Source organism: Schistocerca piceifrons, chromosome 3 (genome assembly GCF_021461385.2).
Source record: "Schistocerca piceifrons isolate TAMUIC-IGC-003096 chromosome 3, iqSchPice1.1, whole genome shotgun sequence".
NCBI lineage: Eukaryota > Metazoa > Arthropoda > Insecta > Orthoptera > Acrididae > Schistocerca > Schistocerca piceifrons.
In genome coordinates, this window is record NC_060140.1 from 709,885,798 (window position 1) to 709,907,092 (window position 21,295).

A 21,295-nucleotide genomic window follows, 5' to 3' on the forward strand; every position below is an offset into this window, starting at 1 on the left:
TACGAACATGTGTAAAGTCCAACTAGCACATCATGCGTTTGCTTAGACACCTTATATGCGTTAAATGGAACTTTCTCACTCTAAAATAATGCAGGAATAGTTTAAACTAACGAAACGTTGGAAAGCGTATTTACCTCAGGGATTTATGGTTTTGTCTTCGGCTGAAGTTTGAAATGATGTGTAGCGTTCAGGTGGTCACAATATTAAACAAAACGTTTTCTAAACGGAATCCGGGAACTTGAACAATCGTTGTACTCCAGTGTGATGCAAAAAGAATAATGTAGTTTAGCAGCGTGAAACTGAAAACCAAACCCGTGCAATCGTTCTGTCCAGGGTAGAAAGAGGTAGTTTTACTCAAATAATGAGTCACGTATACACCAAATTTTGGTCGTTCCCTGCGTTGTGCTTTTGCGTCATCCAAATCATCAGCCACAGGGTTACAAGGAATGTCTTATTGCAGCGATTTTTTTTTTCAGATTGGCAGAATACGCCAATAGAGCGGGATCGTCGGTTTTGTGCGTCGAACAACGCCGCAATTTCGCATAACTGCGTGAATGCGTAGCCTCGTGATTACTACGCCGTTTGGCACGCGCCTGAGTGCTGTGTGAGTGTGCGCTGATGCGATCGTTCCTAGACGAGCAGATGTTCCAGGAGGAAATGAGCGTGCAGTGTGTCGATAAGCGTAATCGCCAGACCTGCAGTAACATCCGGCGTTTGTTTCTCGGGCGTATCGGGTGAAAGAGGTCAGGGACGGGATTCGGCCCGCGACCCTCTGGATAACCCCCGGCGGGCTCACGCGCCGGAAGGCGTGGTCGGCTCGCCTAGCGACGCGACCGAGGCGGTTTTTTCGCCTCCTTCCGTGACCCGCGCTCTATCGGCAGCGATAAACCGACGCCAGTTCACGCCCGTGTCGCGCACTCGTGCAGCCGCTGGTCCCCTCTGCAGCGCCTGCCTCTGCCTCGCCTTAGTTTCCGCTGTGCCGTTGCCCGGCTGTGATGACTGCCGCGATAAACAGAGATCGACTTACAGTGCCACGGCACCGCTGGCCCTATTCTGCCGACCGCGAGTCACATCTCGCCATGCGGGTAAAGTACAACTGGCGATATCTTTGTCGTCTTTGAGGCAAAAAATCACATTTATTCTTCTTCAATATTTCTAGAATACTCGACGTTTCGAACCCTTTGCTGGGGTCCTCTTAAGGACTCCAGTGGCACTGCGTGACCAACCGCAGAACGGGAGTCACAAAACTATTCTTACAAATAGTCCCTACCAAAGGAGGCCCTTTGGGAGCCGTGGCAGAAATATCAGAAGCCAGAGTTGGAGCCGACTACTAATTTGGCTACTGAAACCGCTCAGAGTAATTTTGCACTTAACACGGCAGGGTAGAGGCAGCACACCTACAGATTTTTCTAATTCGGGTTTGAATTAAATTTCAAATCAGTACCACAACCACATGGCTTTATTAATGAATGGATCTAAGCAGGCGGAGTGTCTTGACTTCACAGCTGTTTTTACCTAGTTTGTCGTCAAGATTCGTTTACCTAACGAGTACACTATGTTTCAGAGTTGTTTAAAGTTCTTATTTTTATACTCTCTATTATTTAATGAGCGTTTTATTACTGTGATTGCGTATTATTATTAATTTATTTTTTATCTATGGTTTGGTTACTGATTCCTTTTTACTGTTTGCTCCTTTTTAGTTCTTTTAGTTATATTTGCGGTGGTTATGAAGTCTATATTGCTTACTGTTCTCCGTAAGTTAAAGAACGCGATATCAGCATATGCATTCGCAGCGGCAGATCTCGTCGAGTATACTTACTGGAACTTCTCCACCTGAAATCGCTAAAGATAATTTATCGCTCTACGGAAATCGATCGGTACAGCCAAGTGCTATGCTCTGTCGTGGGTATGGAATGTGGCGTCGAACTTGAGTTCGTGAAATTATTTAGGCCTTCGGAGAAATATTCTCGGCGAATCCCAAAAAAACGTGCAAAACTGCAGGTCCGCACCATCAAACCACACAACACTTCCGAACGACTTGCATCTTTATAATCACTGAATATTTCTTTTGAAATGATTAAGGGTTATGAACTCTGCACACCTGATACTCCTTTTGTGCTTTTATACGTATTTATTTTCTTCAGTACCATAAAACAAGGATTACTGCCTTAATGGCGGCTTCGAACAATCTCCTCTCAATCCGACATAGAACATCTCTCTTCCAGTGTCCAACATGTAACAATTATCTCTTTGCCGTCGCTTAATACAGTCTGTATATCTTTGTTATCGAGTTCGCGCGGAGATGTTTAAATTACACGGGTATTTATTCATCGTGCAGGTATTTTACATTTATCGTTGTATTAATAGCCCGTCGCACTTATCGAGACTTGTATGGTAACGGCATCAGCAGCTTTGACAAACCTGTTAATTAGTATCAGCTTCGATCGTCTTAAATCATTAGGCACAGGATGTTTGTCACCGTCTTTATGTCTACCTACCGTCAAAAAACGCGAACTGATCTTCGTAACTGATGCATAAAACACAATCATCATATATAAGATTGACAACACTGGATCTTCCGAACAAGATTTAGATTCTTTGTATCAGGTTACGGTGTTCAGTTTCCTTTCTCGAAGTTTCGTAGAGGAGTATCGATCGTCACGTACATATCGATGCATACAGCAAACTTAATGCTAATTTCTCATGATGGAAACAGAGGTAATATCTGAAACCTCTAAATCTACGTCTACATCTACGTAGATACTCCGGAAGGCACCGTACGGTGCGTAGTGGAGGGTATCCTTGTACCAATACTTGTCATTTCCTTTCTTTTTCTACTCGCAAATAGAGCGAGGGAAGAAAGACTGTCTGTACGCCTCCGTGTGAGCCCTAATTTCTCTGATCTTATCTTCGTGGTACTTTCGCGCATTGTATGTTGGCGGCAGTAGAATCGTTCGGCAGACAGCTCCAAATTTTCTCAACACTGTTTTTCGAAAAGATCGTCGCTTTTTCTCCGAGATTCCCGTTTGAGTTCCGGAACCATCTCCGTAACGCTTAGGTGTTGTTCGAAGCTACCGGTAACAAATCTAGCAGCTCGCTCAATTGTTTCGATGCCTTCCTTCAGTCCGACCTAGTACGGATCCCAAACACTCAAGCAGTATTCAAGAATAGGTAGCACCACAGTCACTTACATGTGGTCTCCTTCACAGGTGAACCACCCTCTCCTGAAATTCTCCCAAGAAACCAAAGTCGACAACTTTTCCACGAAGTCGGAAACAAAAAAATTGTCTTGTTTAGTGTTTTTTAAAACGATTTGATAATTTCACGAAGAATTAATTAATAAATGTACACATTATTTCAGCTAACGAATTCTTTATTTGCGCCGTTAATTAGGCGGGTACTCTGATTCTTCATAGGGCTGTGTCTTTATTCCTCTAAAATCCATGCAGTCAGCAGTACTGCTTCTGTGCTCTATGAGAAAGATATTTCCTGTAGGAGTCGATGTTGACTATCAGTAGCGCGAAGTAGTAGTATAAGAACTCTCACTTACATTTTCTAAACGAAGTAACAATTTTATGAAGTCGTCATGTAGGTTTAGATTTATTGTATCAATCCGATACGTGATTGATCCATCAAGGGAATTTATTGACAGAACATGACTGCCTTGTAGTGAAATCCGGAGGAGTGTGTTACAGTGCACGTACCAAGTCCATTTTATGCTTATAACTTTGACCTAGACCAGAATCTGGTTGATCACTTTCATGATAGCTAACCGCATCTGTTGCGGGAACGCAGGCCTAACGTGGTCTTGAGACCAAATGATATACACTGACCACATCAGGCTTGCTTTAAAGGATTCATTAAACAAGCATATTATACAGAGGCCTTACAGGCTTTTCTGCTGCAGCCATAAGAAGTAAATAAATGCTGTATACTTCGAACTGCATTTCATTATGCTCTTAAAGTATATTTGTAGGTTTCCCACAATCCTGGATGAAAACAATAGATAGTTTCCGTGAATTTACTTAACGCAGTCGTTGTCTCAAAGTTGCAATTAATGCATAAAGTAACAGAAAATGATTTGAGATTTCGTCGAGGCTTATGAATCACCTTAACCGGAGCTTGGAAATAATTCTCCTGTTGGATAGTTTCAGTGCCTTCGTTCCGTTTTCGTCAGTATAAGATAGTTAGCTACAATCTAGTGAACATTAATTTAAATTGCTGCCTCCCCAGTACCAATCGGCTACAATTTCCTAATGGAATCCAGTGTGTAGCCTTTTACAGTGAATATATCGATTAGCGTAAAGGTCCACAAAGAAAAATATTGTGAAATTGGTCTCCACTTGGCGTGTCGTACGCGAGCAGTGATATGACGAGCGGGTTGCGTTCTGGTTAATTGCAGGGGTTAAGCGTTCGACTGGGTTAAGCATTCGAGTACGAGCGGCAGTTTCCGGAGCATCAGGAACTCATCCGTTGAAAAGAAGGGTGACACTACTGTCATTCACTTCTACAACTCTTGCAACAGCCTGTGCTGTTTGTGTCATGTAAGAAATAGCATAAGGAATTAATGACGATATTTGTCCCAAGTTTTCTTATTCTGTCCTCTCTCTCTCTCCTCCTTGCTTCTTCCTTATTGTAGTCTCCCACTATGCCTCTGCCAGTCATTCCGCCCTTCTCTGAAGTGATATTATGTCCTCACTTACTCTCTTTTATATCTTCCCATTTACTCTCTTTTCGCCGGCCGTGGTGGCCGAGCGGTTCTAGGCGCTACAGTCTGGAACTGGGCGACCGCTACGGTCGCAAGTTCGAATCCTGCCTCGGGCATGGATGTGTGTGATGTCCTTAGGTTAGTTAGGTTTATGTAGTTCTAAGTTCTAGGGGACTGATGACCTCAGAAGTCAAGTCCCATAGTGCTCAGAGCCATTTGAACCATTCTCTCTTTTCCCCTCACTTGATCTATACAGTGATCCTTTCTACCTTTTCCTTCCGCCATTTTCCAGCTGTGTTTATTTGCTCTTCTACATTGCCTTCACTACCTTCCGTCTCTTAGCGTGTTTATGCATACATTCTCACGACGTAGCCCACTGTATTGGCTGGTGGTGTATGAGAGTCGCCTGGCTTTGATGAAGCGCTCATCTAGCCGTGTTCAGGCCTCATCTCTCCCACACCACTGAATCGAGGCAGTCGGTCACGTCAGGAAAAACACGGCGGCGCGTCGTCACAAATATTGAATTAGTAGGCGTCTCGATGAATAATTCACCCGTTCCCATCTTCCGCCGCGGGCGAGCGTGCCGTGGTACCGGCACCCAAATCACATTACGGGCGGCGCGAAAGAACGCGCTTCGACCCGCCGCCAGCTCGATCGATCCATCGACGCGTTATCGCGCCATTCGATCGATACACTACACGGCGGCATGCGTATGTATATGCGTGTTTATGTATAAAGCTTCTGACTTGGCGCTCTCTTGTGTTGCAGAGCAACAAGCCCATCATGGAGAAGCGGCGACGTGCCCGGATTAACAACTGCCTCAATGAGCTGAAGACTCTCATCCTGGACGCCATGAAGAAAGATGTGAGTATCATGTCTTCTATATATGTACATACGTGTGCGTGTGCATAGATATTTATAATACATACGCGTACTGCCTTGTAGTGATGGAGGGTGCGTGCGGCTCTATTACGGCGCCCCCTCATCTCTGTCATTTAGGCGTGTAAAGTGTCAGGTGAAAATTACAGGTGTGGTGTGCCGCGCGTTTAATAGGGAGCCGGCAGAGCGACGGCCGGGAAGGGCTTCTAATTATAACGTGCAGCCAATCACGTGGCGACCTGGCCAGCGCGCCCGTGTTCTCACGTTAGTATTCCTCGCCCTTATTCAATCACTTGGCGCTACCTGCTCACCGAGGAATTTTAAGTGATTTGGCAGGTGGGAGGGGAGGCAAAGTGCGATCAGAAAAACGGTCGGAAATGTCACCAGTCTCCATTTCGGCATTCACGAATGCTCCTTACTTGCCAGGTGTTCAGTGCGAAAGAGAATAAGAATTCGGTCCTAAAAATGCTCTCGTCATGTCATATTTCGAAATTCGTAGGATAAACGTGCCATCGTGTTGCAAAACACGGTGGCGTTTAACAACAGAACGTACCAGTGTAAATCGCAATTTATTTTCATCACTATTGGTGGTGAGTGGTTTCGGTTATAATAACCAGTAACAGATGAAAATTAATTTACGTACGCTCCATACTGTTGTTGACTGCTACCCGGTTGGTAGCACACAGCGGCTTAGAGCGCTCTCTCTCTCTCTCTCTCTCTCTCTCTCTCTCTCTCTCTCTGCCAGGCCATGAAGGCCTGCTGGATGTCGACCAGCTGCCGTGTAGTCCTCTGCGTCAAGCGGATGCGGTTTGGAGGGACACGTGGTCAACACACGGTTCCGCCACTACCCCGTCAAGTAGCTCTTCTGTTGGTATCACTAGACTGAATGCATACCGTGCCAGTCCTCCCATGAATGAAAAATCCTTGGCAGTACCGGGAGTCGAACCCTGGTCCCCCACATGGCAGCCAACTACGCTGGTCACTCACTACGGAGGCGGACGGATTCCTTACGCGGTCTGACTAAATTAATTTTGGCCTGATGATTGGAAATGGAAACCTTTCACCACTGGAAGTACGAGAACAAATTGCTATTTACACTGGTACTTTTTGCCTTCAATCTTCTTTTGGTTTAATGCGGCCGGCCACCAATTCCTCTCCGGGGCCAACCTCTTACAGAGAAGCACTTGCACCTAGAACTCCTCAATTATTTCTGGGATGCATTTCTGTCTCTGCTTCCCCCCACAGCTTTTACCATATCCGGTTCGCTCAGGTACCATCCAGTTATTCTTTGATGACCTAACACACATACTATCATCCTCTGTCTTCTTCTTGTCAATGTTTACGACATGTTCTTCTCCTCTCCGATTCCGCGTAGAACTTTCTCATTTCTTACCTAATCAGCCTACCTAATACTGTACATTCTCGTCTTATTCTTATATAAAGACAAATTGTCGAAGTTTCAACAATTAACCAAAATATCTTACTATGGGATTTAATGTCGTACTCGACAACTCATAGATATTAAAATGCCAAATTTCTAGGAAACCGTCTTGATACGCTGGCGAAAAAAATAATTATTAATTGCGAGTTCGATTATCTGATAGTCTACACGTATCATAAAATTATGTGAAGCAGCTTCTATGACACTGTTCTTACTGTGGCACCAAATAAAACAAAAACTGCTCTACATCAGTTTGTACAGTGTCACCTGCCATTAATAGTAATATGTAATACAAGGTCAAAGCTATTATTACATTTATTTTTCTTTTGCCTGAATATTGCATTTTGCTATTGACGGCAGATTACTTCTTACTACCGTTCCCTGTCGCATTTTTGTTTGCACTGATAACCGCACCTTCAGATCCATTGTGGTAGCAGGGTAACCGTCGATTTTATGTACTACACGTAGCCTCCATAAGTCACGTTCTAATTAGTGACTTTTGAAGGTTCTGCACAGCACACAAAACTAACGGGTTGCTCCGCTACTACAGGAGAAATACGACAGTAAACTGTAATAAAACCATTAGATAAACAAACATTTTATTATCAAAGCTGGTAGTTAATAAAGATTTATTTCATCAGCAGTTCTTGGCAGATCTAAAAGTTTGATTTTTTTTCAAATTCTTCTTTTCTTCTTTTTAACCTAGCAAATAGTGGCAGCAGATATAATATTTGTTGCCCATATTGCAATCTTCAGACCTGCATCTGAGAACCTCTAAGTCTATAAGTGATCTTCTGGCAGATCGTCCGTGTACGTACTTGTGACCTTCTCATCGCCAGCCGGGGTGGCCGAGCGGTTCTAGGCGCTACAGTCTGGAACTGCGCGGCCGCTACGGTCGCAGGTTCGAATCCTGCTTCGGGCATGGATGTGATGTCCTTAGGTTAGTTAGGTTTAAGTAGTTCTAAGTTCTAGGGAACTGATGACGTCAGAAGTTAAGTCCCATAGTGCTCAGAGGCATTTGAACCTGACACTGTGTAACGCAATGAGGAAAACCTGTCGCCTGTCAGTGATTACTAAAATTTTTGGACACTGACAGTTTCGACAGCTAACATTGGTGGCTGCTAACCCCAAACTATGTATAACTAGAATCTTGAACAATATGTAAAAGTGTGTTTCATTAGGGAACAGTTACAGAAAGACTGGAGGTTCAACTTGGGGTCTGGACGAATGGTCCAACTTGTATATGAAAATACCTAAAATACAAAATCCCAAATTCAGGACCTGGTGTCCACGTCTTACGAAGTGCCAGTATTTCAAAATGCTATTTTTCTCTTTAAGGCACGTGTTTTAAAACTTTTAACATAATCTTTGCCATGTTAGAGAAGTCAGCAATGTATTTATGGAAATATATATATTTTTCTAAAATCCATAATTTTATGAGTTAACGTATGATGAACCAATGTTTTACTTGTCAGAATCCAAAATCATCGTTGTACCAACAGCTGGGTAAATATGGCACTTAAACCAAGATTCATTCAAACTAAATAGCAATTGTTTCCGTAATCTTCCTCTATCGACCACTGGCAATGTTTCTCTGTCATATTCCACTTTGGAGGAATATTCACAGTACCACTCATTGCAGTATTGTTGCATTTTAATTACACGTTCTTCCAGACTTGATTAGTCTAAATTTCTTTTAAAACTCAAATCCAGATGTACTAAATGGTATCCAACATACGAACAATTTCAGCTAACTTTCAATTCAAATGCCCTATTTTCAGTGACTCTTCAAGAATTACTTTGAACATTGTAACCGGACCAAAGATTAGTTTCGGTATGAGTAAAATAGTTCTCGCTGAGACAACGTAGCCAGACTGAAGAAGACTGCCGAGCAACCAATTTTCCTGCTACATCATGACGCGGTCATGCACCTTGAAAAATATTATGTAAGTTTTTCCTGTCATTTCTAGATCAGTACCCCACAATCTGGCGAAACCTGGCTCGAATTCCGAGGTGCAGACAACACTATATACACCTGGAGCCACGTACATTTGAAGGAGATAGCGGGAATGCACTTAAACTGCCAGGAACATGGAAACACACATCGATTTACATTGAACAACTGAGTCTAATTTTAACCTAGTTCATCATTTGAGTTTTAGCCACGTTTGCCGATTTCAGCATTTTCTTACTGCCGCCGTTAGGGGTGGTACCAGAGAGTTTTTGCGTTTGGTTCACATTGTGAACTCAGAGAAAGATGTTTATTAGATATGCTTCAGGCACTTCTTTACATACCGGAGCTGCCCCATCGAGGGAATTCTCGCAAATTCCAGAAAAAAAAAGTCAGGAGAACGTCTGGGAAGTTTATGACGTAGGAGAGAGGAACTAGTAAAAGTAAACTGTGAGCTGCGCGTGCATAGCTCATTCGGTAAGAGAGCTGACTGCAGAAAGCATGGAGACAGGTTCTAATCCCAGTTCGGCAGACAGTTTTAGTCTGCTAGGAAGTTTAGCCTTCCAGACTATTACCGAAAGTGTTAATAAATATGTACACGCTATCTGAGCAACGTCTCGCTGATCCTCAGTCAGATGGCAACTCATTGGTTCTTCGACTTGAAATAATAACCGATTTGTTTCAGTTCCGCTGTTAGCAGAAAATTATGCGTTAAAAATGAGTCCTGAGTTGTATTAGTGAGGAGGCGGAGGGATGTTTCAGTGGTACTCGCAAGCTGCGGCTGTTCATTCTCATCGCGCGACCACTGTGTCCCCTCGGGCAACGACGAATGCCTCAGCAGGGCGCACATTGCACGTAGCTCGCATTATTCAGACACCTTGTTAATAGTAATCACCGAAACTCTAATCAGCGTGACAGGACATGCATTAACGATGCGTCCTTCTCTAACTAACAGCGCCTCCGCAGCGGAATCTTTTATGTCTTCCCAGCATGGGGCAGGGCATAAATGCAGAAGTGGGACAGCCAGTGGTAATTTTAATTATCTACGGACCCCGGAGCATTGCGTTAGTGCCGTAACGAGGAAGGCAGCGTATTGGCCGCCATCTTGGAGTTATCGTCGTCTGTGGCGCAGCCGAAGCTCATTAATTTCTGTGCACGGCTTCGTTTCGACTACCTGCTTCTGATGATGTCTTTCTTCCTGACACTCATTACATTCCCAATCCTCACTGTGTGCCCGTGGGCACCTCTGTTAGTGGCAGGTGGCAGCAATCATCTGACGCGTCTCGTATAAGGCCAGCGTTGCCTCTAACTTTCTAATGCGGCGAAAGATTTCGTTAGACAGTTGGAGGGATGCCATACCTACCTATAAATTTTCTATTACGGTTTCTAGATATACCGCAAGTGTCTTCTTGTCCACTTTGTTTACCTCGCAGGGTACTGAGTTACGCGGCGCACGGGTTCAACGCCGGACCCGGTTCTGCCATGGTGATCTTGCTCTTACGGTGTTTCCCTGATAGGTGTCGATGTGGTTCCTTGAGTAGTTCACCGCTTGTTTATTCACCTATTCGCCTTTAAACTAGTCTCCAATGATTTCGTTGATGATGAGTCATTTTAACCTACCTTCGTGAACCACGTACCCAAAAAAGAATAATACGGCGGTAAAATTGCGAATCAGCTTAAGTGCTAATGCGTTCTCTGGAATAGTTCTCTCCATCATTGAATTCCTGCCTCCCGTACGGAAGCCCAGCAAGAGAAATGTCAGTCCACTTAGATTCACAGATTGTAGTACCTACGAAGCAAGACACACAAATGTAGGCAGCTACTCTTTTGGTCCATCCTGTTCGCGTTGTGTTCCGTTAATTGACTCTACTAAATCTGTGTTGTAGTCTACTTTTTATTTACTGAAAACCGAATTTACGAAGTTTCATTTTCACACGCAAGCATGTGCTGCCCATATTTTAAAAGAATCGTGCTTTGTTATCTTCAATATGAACGCAAGTGTTGAGTATATGAACAAAGCACTGTCTAGATCATGCATTTTTGTTGTAATAACCGTTTTTGGCAAATTTAGGCCAACTTCTGATCTAAAATATGGGGAGATTGGGAGGAAGATTTCCTAATTCGACCATTTGTCCTAAAATGGGAAGAGGGTAAACTTTCCTTTTGGTGTCACAATGCCGACTTTTCAAGGTCTCCGATGATGTATGACACTGTACTATTCCTTAGACGCAATACGTGGCAACTTTTCGTCGAAAATTTGCCTTACAAATCTGTAGAGGGTGTTCCATAAGGAAGGATCAATATTCTCGTGTGTGACAAGGAAGCCCGCTCGAAGCAAAAAAGTCTGTAAAACATGGGCTTCAAAATGCACATCTTAAGAGCTATGAGAACTTATTCATATTCCTAAAGTGAAACCCATCTCTTCTACTGAACAAGTTCTCAAAGCTCTTAAGGCATGAGTTTTGGAACCCATGTTTACTAGACAATTTTTTGTTGTTTTGGTCCATACTACCTCCTGTCAAAGGAAAGCAAGGAGGTTACAGTAGAAGAGATTTGTTTCACAGTATCGAAGATTTGTGCTCATAGCTCCTAAAGTATAAATTTTAGAATCCGTGTTCACTAGGCTTTTTTGCTTCGAATTATCGTTCCTGTCATATCCCTGAATGTTGACCTTTCCTCCTGGGACACGACGTATACGTCAAGTATTAATCTGTTAATGTCCTCTCTAATGGTTCCGTCGTCCGGAGGACGTTAAACTCGTGTTCGTTACTCTCCGAATAGCGAACGACACTGCCACATCAGCTCTCGGGCAGTCCCAGAAAGGTAAAAAAGGGGTTATGGAGGGGAGGAGAGTGTGATGACCAGCACGATCGAATTCGGGGAGCGGGTGGTTTCAAATCTAGTTCACATCTCCTTCATTATGTTATGGTTTCAAATCTATTTCACATCTCCGTTATTATGTTATCAGTCGTTTCACTGTGTTAATTTGTGACCGCTATTGGAATTTTAAGATCAGCGCAACTGCAATTCCTGTCGACATGCCATCAAAACAAACAGTAAAATAATGAGTCATTGAAAAGGAGATTTTCGGCGGTATGTTATTGCAAACTTGGTGCTCGGTATGATGAATAAGTACAAGGCAGATGGAAAACTGATTCGTGCGAGAAGATACACTGTAAACTGCCAACTCTGTACGAGAGGAATAGTAGTATGCGGTGTATGTGGTTGGGTAAATACCCTTAGACCTCTTATGAAACAAATCCTGGGATTTGCAGCGGCAGAGCTTGTAGCTAGGCAAACCAGTTCGTAAATCTCCTCTAAATAAAAATGCGGCCCACGTGGGTAGTGATTACGCGCGCGCGATGTTCAGCTGATAAGGAGAGTAAACGCGCTGCCGGCAGAGATAACCGCAGTGGAGAATGCGGCATCTCGCGTGTTTCGGGCTTATAGCCAGACGGGGTATTACGAGCTGATCCTCATCAGGACTGCTGTTTAACGCTATGGACGAGAGATTAGGGGGATTTGGGTTTTTCTGAATGATAAGTGGCGGCGTACGATGGACTGCTTTGATTTCAACTACTAGTTCTTGCGCGTTAGTCGAACACCGATCTTCTCCGAGGATCCCCGAGTTTGCCAGCACTTTTTTTAAATTTTTTTTTTTTAAGCAGCAGAACGAAACCGTTATACGATGGTCACGTCCGCCTGTGTAAATCATTTGGCTTGATCCGTCGAGGCCAAGGCCCTTTTCCAGCATGCGTTCTGCAACGGTTCACAGTGTTTGCATCAGACTAAGCGTCGCTCGATAAAGTAACGGAGTGATCGAGAACCTTCCGACTTTTGTACGTATCACTAATGAGGACTTATTAAGGTCTTTCACCGCTGGTATCAGCGTCCTTTACTCTCTGCACAGACTGACAGCAAAAATTTCCTGTCATGAGCTTCAGAAAGCAGTGTGCGTTGTTCACTACAGTGCAAGTTAAGAAATACTCATCGACTTCGTAGCTCAATGATCGAGACACTGGTCTCTTAATCGGAAGGAGCACGGTTCGCATCTCAGTCTAGCCATTCAGATGTAACCGTCCCACGACTTAAAGGCGAACTCCGAGATCACTTCCTCAACCACCTATTTTCAGCTGGCTCCAGTCTTCGACGTTGACGAGACGTTAAAATACTATGGCGGTTTCTAACAAATTGGATACCCATTTCGTCTATGTCACTGAGGAGTGTGTAAAATTTTTGCTGCTCTACTGAGCAAAGCTTGAGTAAGTGAATATGTTAGGGACGTAGCAGCCTTTGTTGCATCCATATTAATAGTTTATTTCTGCTTAATCGAAGAGCATTGTTGGCACCTATTACAGTTTCAGGTATTTTTTTTCTCGCAACGTAATATTAAAGTTCCCTCACTTGTCTTAAGGTATGTCTACACATGTAAAATGAGGATTTTCCAAAGCTAAACTAAAAATTGCAGGCTACTGACAACATTCTGTTGAACCAACGAGTGAAAACTGCATGTGTTGAGGGAAAACGCCTTTTATTCGTTACTGATGGTACACCATATAACTATTTCCTATCTTCGTGGGAAGGAGAGCGATTAAGAGGATTGGGTTGAGGAGGTTACAAAGAGAATGGGAACTGGGGTTTGAAATAAGGTAGTAGTTAATTTCTCAGAGATGTTTAGGAACTTAATTTTGAGTGGTTGGCTATTTTATATTTTCCTGTATACAAGGTCTTCCTTTGCAGAGAACAAGTATTACTGCTTTGCTTTTCAGATAGTAGTGTTACAACCTGACACTGTCAGACTGTAGCACTTAATCTGGTTTTACTTGTTTATTCAGTATTGTCCTTAATGCATGTGGTGGACATAGCACGGTTCACCGGTTTCGAATCTTGCGATTGATAATCGGAGCTGGTGCGTTGTTACGAAAACAGCATTTCAAGGAGTCATCTAGCGCACATGATCACCTGTGCTCAACGCTGGTGGGTTCTGATGATGACTCATAAGAGTCGAAACCAAAAACTGTCCGAAATCCAGCAATTGTGATCAAGGCCATTGCTTTTCACAATATATATAAATGACCTAGTAAATAGTGTCGGAAGTTCCATGCGGCTTTTCGCGGATGATGCTGTGGTATACAGAAAAGTTGCAGCATTAGAAAATTGCAGCGAAATGCAGGAAGATCTGCAGCGGATAGGCACTTGGAGCAGGGAGTGGCAACTGACCCTTAACATAGACAAATGTAATGTATTGCGAATACCTTTATTGCATGATTATATGATAGCAGAACAAAAACTGGTAGCAGTTACTTCTGTAAATTATCTGGGAGTATGCGTACGGAACGATTTGAAGTGGAATGATCATATAAAATTAATTGTTGGTAAGGCGGGTGCCAGGTTGAAATTCATTGGGAGAGTCCTCAGAAAATGTAGTCCATCAACAAAGGTGGTGGCTTACAAAACACTCGTTCGACCTGTACTTGAGTATTGCTCATCAGTGTGGGATCCGTACCAGGTCGGGTTGACATAGGAGTTGGAGAAGATCCAAAGAAGAGCGGCGCGTTTCGTCACAGGGTTATTTGGTAAGCGTGATAGCGCTACGGAGGTGTTTAACAAACTGGCAGACTCTGCAAGAGAGACGATCTGCATCGCGGTGTAGCTTGCTGTCCAGGTTTCGAGAGGGTGTGTTTCTGGTTGGTTCAAATGGCTCTGAGCACGATGCGACTTAACTTCTGAGGTCATCAGTCGCCTAGAACTTAGAACTAATTAAACCTAACTAACCTAAGGACATCACACACATCCATGCCCGAGGCAGGATTCGAACCTGCGACCGTAGCGGTCGCTCGGCTCCAGACTGTAGCGCCTAGAACCGCACGGCTACTCCGGCCGGCGGTGCGTTTCTGGATGAGGTATCGAATATATTGCTTCCCCCTACTTATACCTCCCTAGGAGATCAGGAATGTAAAATTAGAGAGATTCGAGTGCGCACGGAGGCTTTCCGGCAGTCGTTCTTCCCGCGAACTATACGCGACTGGAACAGGAAAGGGAGGTAATGGCAGTGGCGTAAAGTGCCCTCCACCACACACCATTGGGTGGCTTGCGGAGTATTAACGTAGATGTAGAAGACAACTGTGAATAAAAACAAATTCTCTGAGTTGAACATAAATAAGAGGCAGTGTCACGGTAACCTAATGTATGATGTAGAAAGTAGTAGTTGGTTATAAGGGGACCTTCGGTTTGTTGTGTGCAGCCGGCGCGCCACTCGAAGCTGGAGAAGGCGGACATCCTGGAGATGACGGTGAAGCACCTGGAGTCGCTGCAGCGGCAGCAGTCGGCGATGGCGGCGGCGACGGACCCCTCGGTGGTGAACAAGTTCCGCGCCGGCTTCAGCGAGTGCGCCGGGGAGGTGGGCCGCTTCCCAGGCCTGGAGGCGAACGTGCGGCGCCGCCTGCTGTCGCACCTCGCCAGCTGCCTCAACGGCAGCGCCATGGCCGCCCAGGCCGCCACCGCAGCCGCGCAGGCCGCCTCCGTCCACGACCAGCAGCAGCAGCAGCAGCAGGTAAACACTGCTCTCTTCGCCTCATCTTCTCGAGGCTTCGCCTCGCCTTCTGGATGGCAACAATGAATCATTTCGTTAGCCTCATATTCCGGTCAATCTGGTAGGTGTGCACTTTATGGTCAAATGTGGGTGAAATCGTATGGGACTTAACTGCTAAGGTCATCAGTCCCTAAGCTTACACACTACTTAACCTAAACTATTCTAAGGACGAACACACACACCCGTGCCCAAGGGAGGACTCGAACCTCCGCCGGTACCGGCCGCACAGTCCGTGACTGCAGCACCTCAGACCGCTCGGCTAATCCTGAGGGGCTGCACTTTATGGTAGCTTATATCTGCATAGTTCATGAATTTTCCATTCTAACAGCCTTTCTTTAATACACTCATTTGCAAGTTCCAATACCAGAATGTTACTGTGTGTCCAGTATCTCATCCTAAACCACTTGATAGATTTCAACCAAATATGTCTCACAAACACCACACTTCACGAGTATCACGACTGTGCATGTTAGAACTTTCTAGCACCCATACCAGTGGAGATACAGGCAAAACACGGTTTCTCAGCCCCGGATACGTAGCCTGCTCTTCGTGACAGGCGTGTTGTGAGATGGTAGTATCAGGCTGCCTTTTCAATCAGTTTAAAGGTGTCTTGGACGTAGTGGATCATACATACACGTCTTGTGATCTAGGGCCGGGCACTACAGCCCAGTTGGTACTGCTTACACCACATAAGTCGATTCTGGACTACTTCCCTTCCATTTTAGCATATTTCTCTGATACTTCAGCAAAATATATCAATGCCAGCATTAATAGCGATGTACCACTGAACTCGTCAAGTTCTGTTTTATGCCAATAAAGAACTTCATCATCCCTTAGAAAAAAAAGTATCTCATTTGATACATGTATTAACACTTTGACTGCTCACCATGTAAACCTTGCCATTTCGTAGGCTGTCAGCCAGTTTATGGCTATTTTAGTGAAATATGTCTCTCAAAACACAACAAAGACCAATCAAGTCCATCTATATATGTGATTTTGTTTTTAAAGGTGAATGAAATTCTACCCCATCAAGTGAATAGTATCAGCAATCAGTGTTACCTTACAACAAAAATGTCGATACACTGTACCTCATCATATTCACATGTAGACCTGCACCACAGACTGCTGATTTGTAGTGAAGCTGTCTATCTTAAGGAAAATAAACGCTGACCTTTGATGGCGTTAGTGCAATATCTTTCCTTCATTGAAGTTAGAACATAACATCTAAGATTTTCTAGTATTAGACTTAGTCATTTTATTTCAATCATTCTATAAAGATAATATTTATGCATTATGGCCATTGCTATGAGTGTCTATTAATGAAAGAAACCATGTATATGAAGAAAATGCAATTCAGTAAAGTTGTTCTCGATATTACCAACTCAATATGTATTGCTACAGAGACTAATGTTTTGACTACAAGAGATGACCACTAGCAGTATACTGTTCCACCTCCATGTACCACTATGTTCATATCACATCCTCTAATGACAATAACGCCTGTGCTGATTCAGTGGTAGGTAAGAATCAAAGGCTCATCAGTAAAGAGATTTAGATTTATTCACCACAATTCTTTCTTGCAACTACTACAAGAGTAACCAAGTAGCCATTCAACATAATAAATAGAGGGCAGAGAGTGACTACATCATGTGAATCAGAGGCTATATAAGTAGTAACTTGTTGTAGAATGCCTGAAATAGTAATCCATTCACCATTTTTGGCTAGACAACATGCATGCGTACACACCTAGAAGGATTTTCCTCAGCTGCGAAGCATTTCATTTCTGTAACACTTTTACAGCCTGTGTGCCCCCATTCCTCATTGTGCTTAAGGTTGTGTTTTATGTTTACAGCCTCCAAACACTGCTGGAGTGACGGGAGCACCCACACAGCAGGTAACAGCTATGCCTGTGACTGCAGCACCGACAACAGCGACAGCCACGGCAGTGCAGGTCCACATTGTACCTGCCATGGGCACCTCTGGGGAGCACACGACTGGCCCACTGCTGCTGACGACAGCGGGTGCAGTGAGTGCCGGTGGGTTGCAGCTCCTGCCCACCAGGCTGCCCAATGGAGACATCGCACTAGTACTGCCTCGCTCGCAACTACCTCAACCGCAGCAGCAGCAGCCGTCACAACAACAACAGCAGCAGCAGCAGGCTCAACAGCAATCCACCCCCACCGTACTGCCTACACTGGTGCCAATACCCACACGCACTGCCTCCACTGCTTCTGCAGCCTCCTCCACATCGAGCATGTCTTCTGTCTCATCGGCATCCTCTTCTCCGTCTGGAAGTGCCTCGGGATCTTCATCTGCATCAGTGTCACCGGTGGCCTTTGAGAGGTTGGCAGTCAATAGTAGCCCTCCTGCACCTCCGTTAGTCAGTCCCCCTGCACCGACGGTAGTTGTTGCTGCCCCTCCCATGGTCTCATCGCCAGTACCTCCCACGCCATCTGCACCCACCTCACCTGTCGTCCTGTGCCGGGATGTGGCTACATCACCAGCTAACCTTTATTACCAGCCGAGGCCTTATAGCCCACCGATGCAGAAACCTCTATCATTAGTTGTCCGGAAGACGGCACAGCCTGTTGAGGAAGAGAAACCCTGGAGACCATGGTGATGTAGAAATTATTCAACTGTGTAAATTAAACAACTGGTGTTACAAATATGCAATTCTGGATAGAACATCACTAAAGAATTCACGATGGAAGTTCATTCTGAAAAATTGTCAATCTGAATAAACATTTTTCTTATCATGAGATACATGGTGTGTGATATAATTTACTTGAGTGGCAGTTTGTTTCTTATATATGAAATGTGTTTTTGGTGGTCTCTTTTGAGGTGTGCAATACATCAAACAGTATGTTGGCCCTGAACTGTTTAGCCAGTATTCAGTCATCTGTCACTTTTTCTTTTTTTTACAGTATGGCCTGCGTAAGAGATTTTGGTGTCTGAAAGAAAAGCAACGATGTCCAGAATGTGCAGACTGATTTTTAGGTTACTTTATACATTATTCTACTGCTCTGTGTGAGACCAATTCATAGAAACACCTTGTTGCAAATCTGTTCTTATTTAATAAAAAGCAACAATGACATTTAATGGCAGTTCATGTGAGGAATTGTGCATTTATTACCTGTATCAAAACTTGGTTTAAGAGAATCGTAATGAGGTATAGTACTGTACATGTGAAAGGAAATTTTTGGAAAAAAAACTGTGTCAAAATGAGTCAGGGACTGTGAATACCCATTCCCATTCACAAATGAAGTAGCAGTCTCTGAAACTATCCTTGTTCTGTTTTCATAATTATGGATTTCAATTAAATTATGAGATTTGTAAAGATATTTTGGTTGATTCACTATGATAATTCTTTATGCTATACTTGATCTGTTCAGCTAACATGATCTCTGTTACACATATTTATGGCAGCTGTGTTACTTTATTTCATGTGATATTCATTATGCTCCTCAGTACTGATGTTTTCTGATGATGGGTCCATAAAGAAAATATGGACAAAGGACATTATATTTTATTTTGAAACTTCACAGTAGTGATTTAAGGGCTTTATGGAACATCTGAATCAGAAGTTATGCCTTAACACACTCAGAAACCGATTTCCTGGTAAATGACTAAACTCGTTTGACATTTGGTTTTTATGAGATGTATTCCACAAATTCTTAAGAGGTTGTCACAGCATATTTGATCAGACTTCTATGAGTCTCTTTTTCTCCATGGAGAATGGCAGTATCATTTAACAGACAGTGACCAAAGTGTTTACTTACATATCTCCCTTCCTACAGTCATTTTACTATTTGAACCCAAGTGTGTTGTGAGCACCACATTATGAAAAAGGTGCCTTAATTAGGTTACAGTTCCTGACACTATTTTTTGATATCTTAAAACTGAAACTAGCTATCTGCAATTGTTTTTGGTGTAGCACCTGAAATATTATAAACAAATATTACAACCTATGAACTGTGTTAATTTAGTGTTGTAAAGTTGATATTTTTTTACGTTTTTTGACAATGTTATTTCTCACAAATGCAGAAGTGTTGTGAAGTTACTTCCTTGTGGAGTAAAACAGATTTATAACAAATGTTTATTGGAGGTTCAAGAAGTGATAATTTGATGTTGTAAGAAACATAATTGCCTCTTGAACCACAGAACCGTCCATTAAATTGCATTCCTAACATTTACATGCTCTGGATCTCCATAAGTGATATTACACCATTAATTTGTTGTCTGTTTACAACTTCATTGTTGCCAGTACTAGCCTCTCTTTTCAGTTTTAGTGTGTGGGTACAAACATCTTGTGGGAGTCCTAATTCCAAATTATTCTGTTAGTGGGAGCAAAGTGCTGGAATTTTGCTCAAATGGAATCTAAATTGTCAAAGTAATATGACAGGCGAAGACCCAAATGAGCCTGAATTTATATAATTCTCATAAATTTTGAGAATAATATGCTATGCTTAAGATTCACATAAAAGAGGAGAAGGCTGAGCCCAGGCTATATATAGTTGTAATATGACTTTTGGGAAGTAAACAAACAGATGTGACCAAAAACTAATTTCTTCAGCTTACAAACAGCTACAATTTTGTTAACACTGCAATGATCAAACTATTCCTGCCAAACTTGGATGTGGATATATTTCATCCTTGTGATAACTCCAGTCATTACTTACAGAAATATCCAATAACTCCATTGTTGCAACTTCTTCTTCACTTCTCCTAAAAACTGAAATATATATTGAACTGCCATATGAACAGATACTTATATTTTATAATAAAGTTATCTTATAAAAGAGGAAGTGTGCTCAAAATGATGACTGCCATTTTGTAACAAATATTATCCATGTTGGCCTTTTGCTCAGTATTAAATGTGAGAGCACATTGATGGCATCTATATGAAATAGATTCAATGTTGTATATATGTCTGTGTTAGATTTTATAAAGTTAATATTTTTCTACTCTTGTTAAACTATTAAAGGAAGAAAGTTGACTGAATATTCCTGTTTCTTCCATTGCTGTAAATATTCCTTTGCACAAATTTTATGTAGATAATGTTGTATATAATTTTGTATGTAGAATAGTTAGTATATATGTTTCGCATCATGTGCCTTATACAACAAAATCACAAAGGTCTTCCACATACGTTGTATAAAGTTTGTTAATCTACAGCAAGATAAACTATTTATGCATATATTCATGTTTAAATTTATGGAAATAAATGCAAATTACTATGAACCTGCTTCACTTTTAATTATTTATTCACACACATCCTTTAATGTAAAAGTTTCATATCAAAAAAATGATATATATTGGTATCATTTTCCCACCAAGTACGAGTTTTTGACATATGTCTTCTCTTAAGAGTGCTTCATTTCCAATATTGTGATATATAACTAAATAATCTGGTCATGTTTTACAGTTTTGCCAATGTGTTCCTTTTGGTTTTCATGTCTCCTGTTTTTTGAATTATTGTTTCAGAACATTTAACAACAAACACAGAAAATGTATTTTCCATACACATGCAGGGAACATGTGTCTCAAATAAGGTATTAGTCTTTCAGCGTAATTTACATTTCAATGAGTTCATGAGTTTTGGCATGGGGTTCTGTAGTAACATTCTTAGCTTAGTTTCACAGATTGTTACGAAGGCAGTAATAATGTGGTGACTACATTACCAATAGTAGATTTGTTTCCTTGCAGACTTCATTCCATTTCTCT

The 21,295-nt window shown here is 42.7% G+C and overlaps 1 protein-coding gene across 4 annotated transcripts in view; it reads left to right on the forward strand.

Annotated features, from left to right (window-relative positions):
• LOC124788098 (protein hairy-like) overlaps positions 1-20,759 on the forward strand; it is a 29,928-nt gene extending 9,169 nt beyond the window's left edge. The window contains exons 1-5 of one of the 4 annotated variants that reach the window (XM_047255209.1): positions 966-1,085; positions 5,477-5,572; positions 15,224-15,532; positions 17,008-17,010; positions 17,421-20,759. In XM_047255209.1, coding sequence (XP_047111165.1) covers positions 996-1,085; positions 5,477-5,572; positions 15,224-15,532; positions 17,008-17,010; positions 17,421-18,191 — 1,269 coding nt within the window. In that variant the 5' untranslated portion in view covers positions 966-995 and the 3' untranslated portion in view covers positions 18,192-20,759. Of the gene's footprint in view, positions 1-965; positions 1,086-5,476; positions 5,573-15,223; positions 15,533-17,007; positions 17,011-17,420 lie in introns of those variants that run through there. The other 3 variants (XM_047255212.1, XM_047255210.1, XM_047255211.1) reach the window with 3 other exon arrangements.
• The last annotated feature ends 536 nt before the right edge of the window (positions 20,760-21,295 follow it).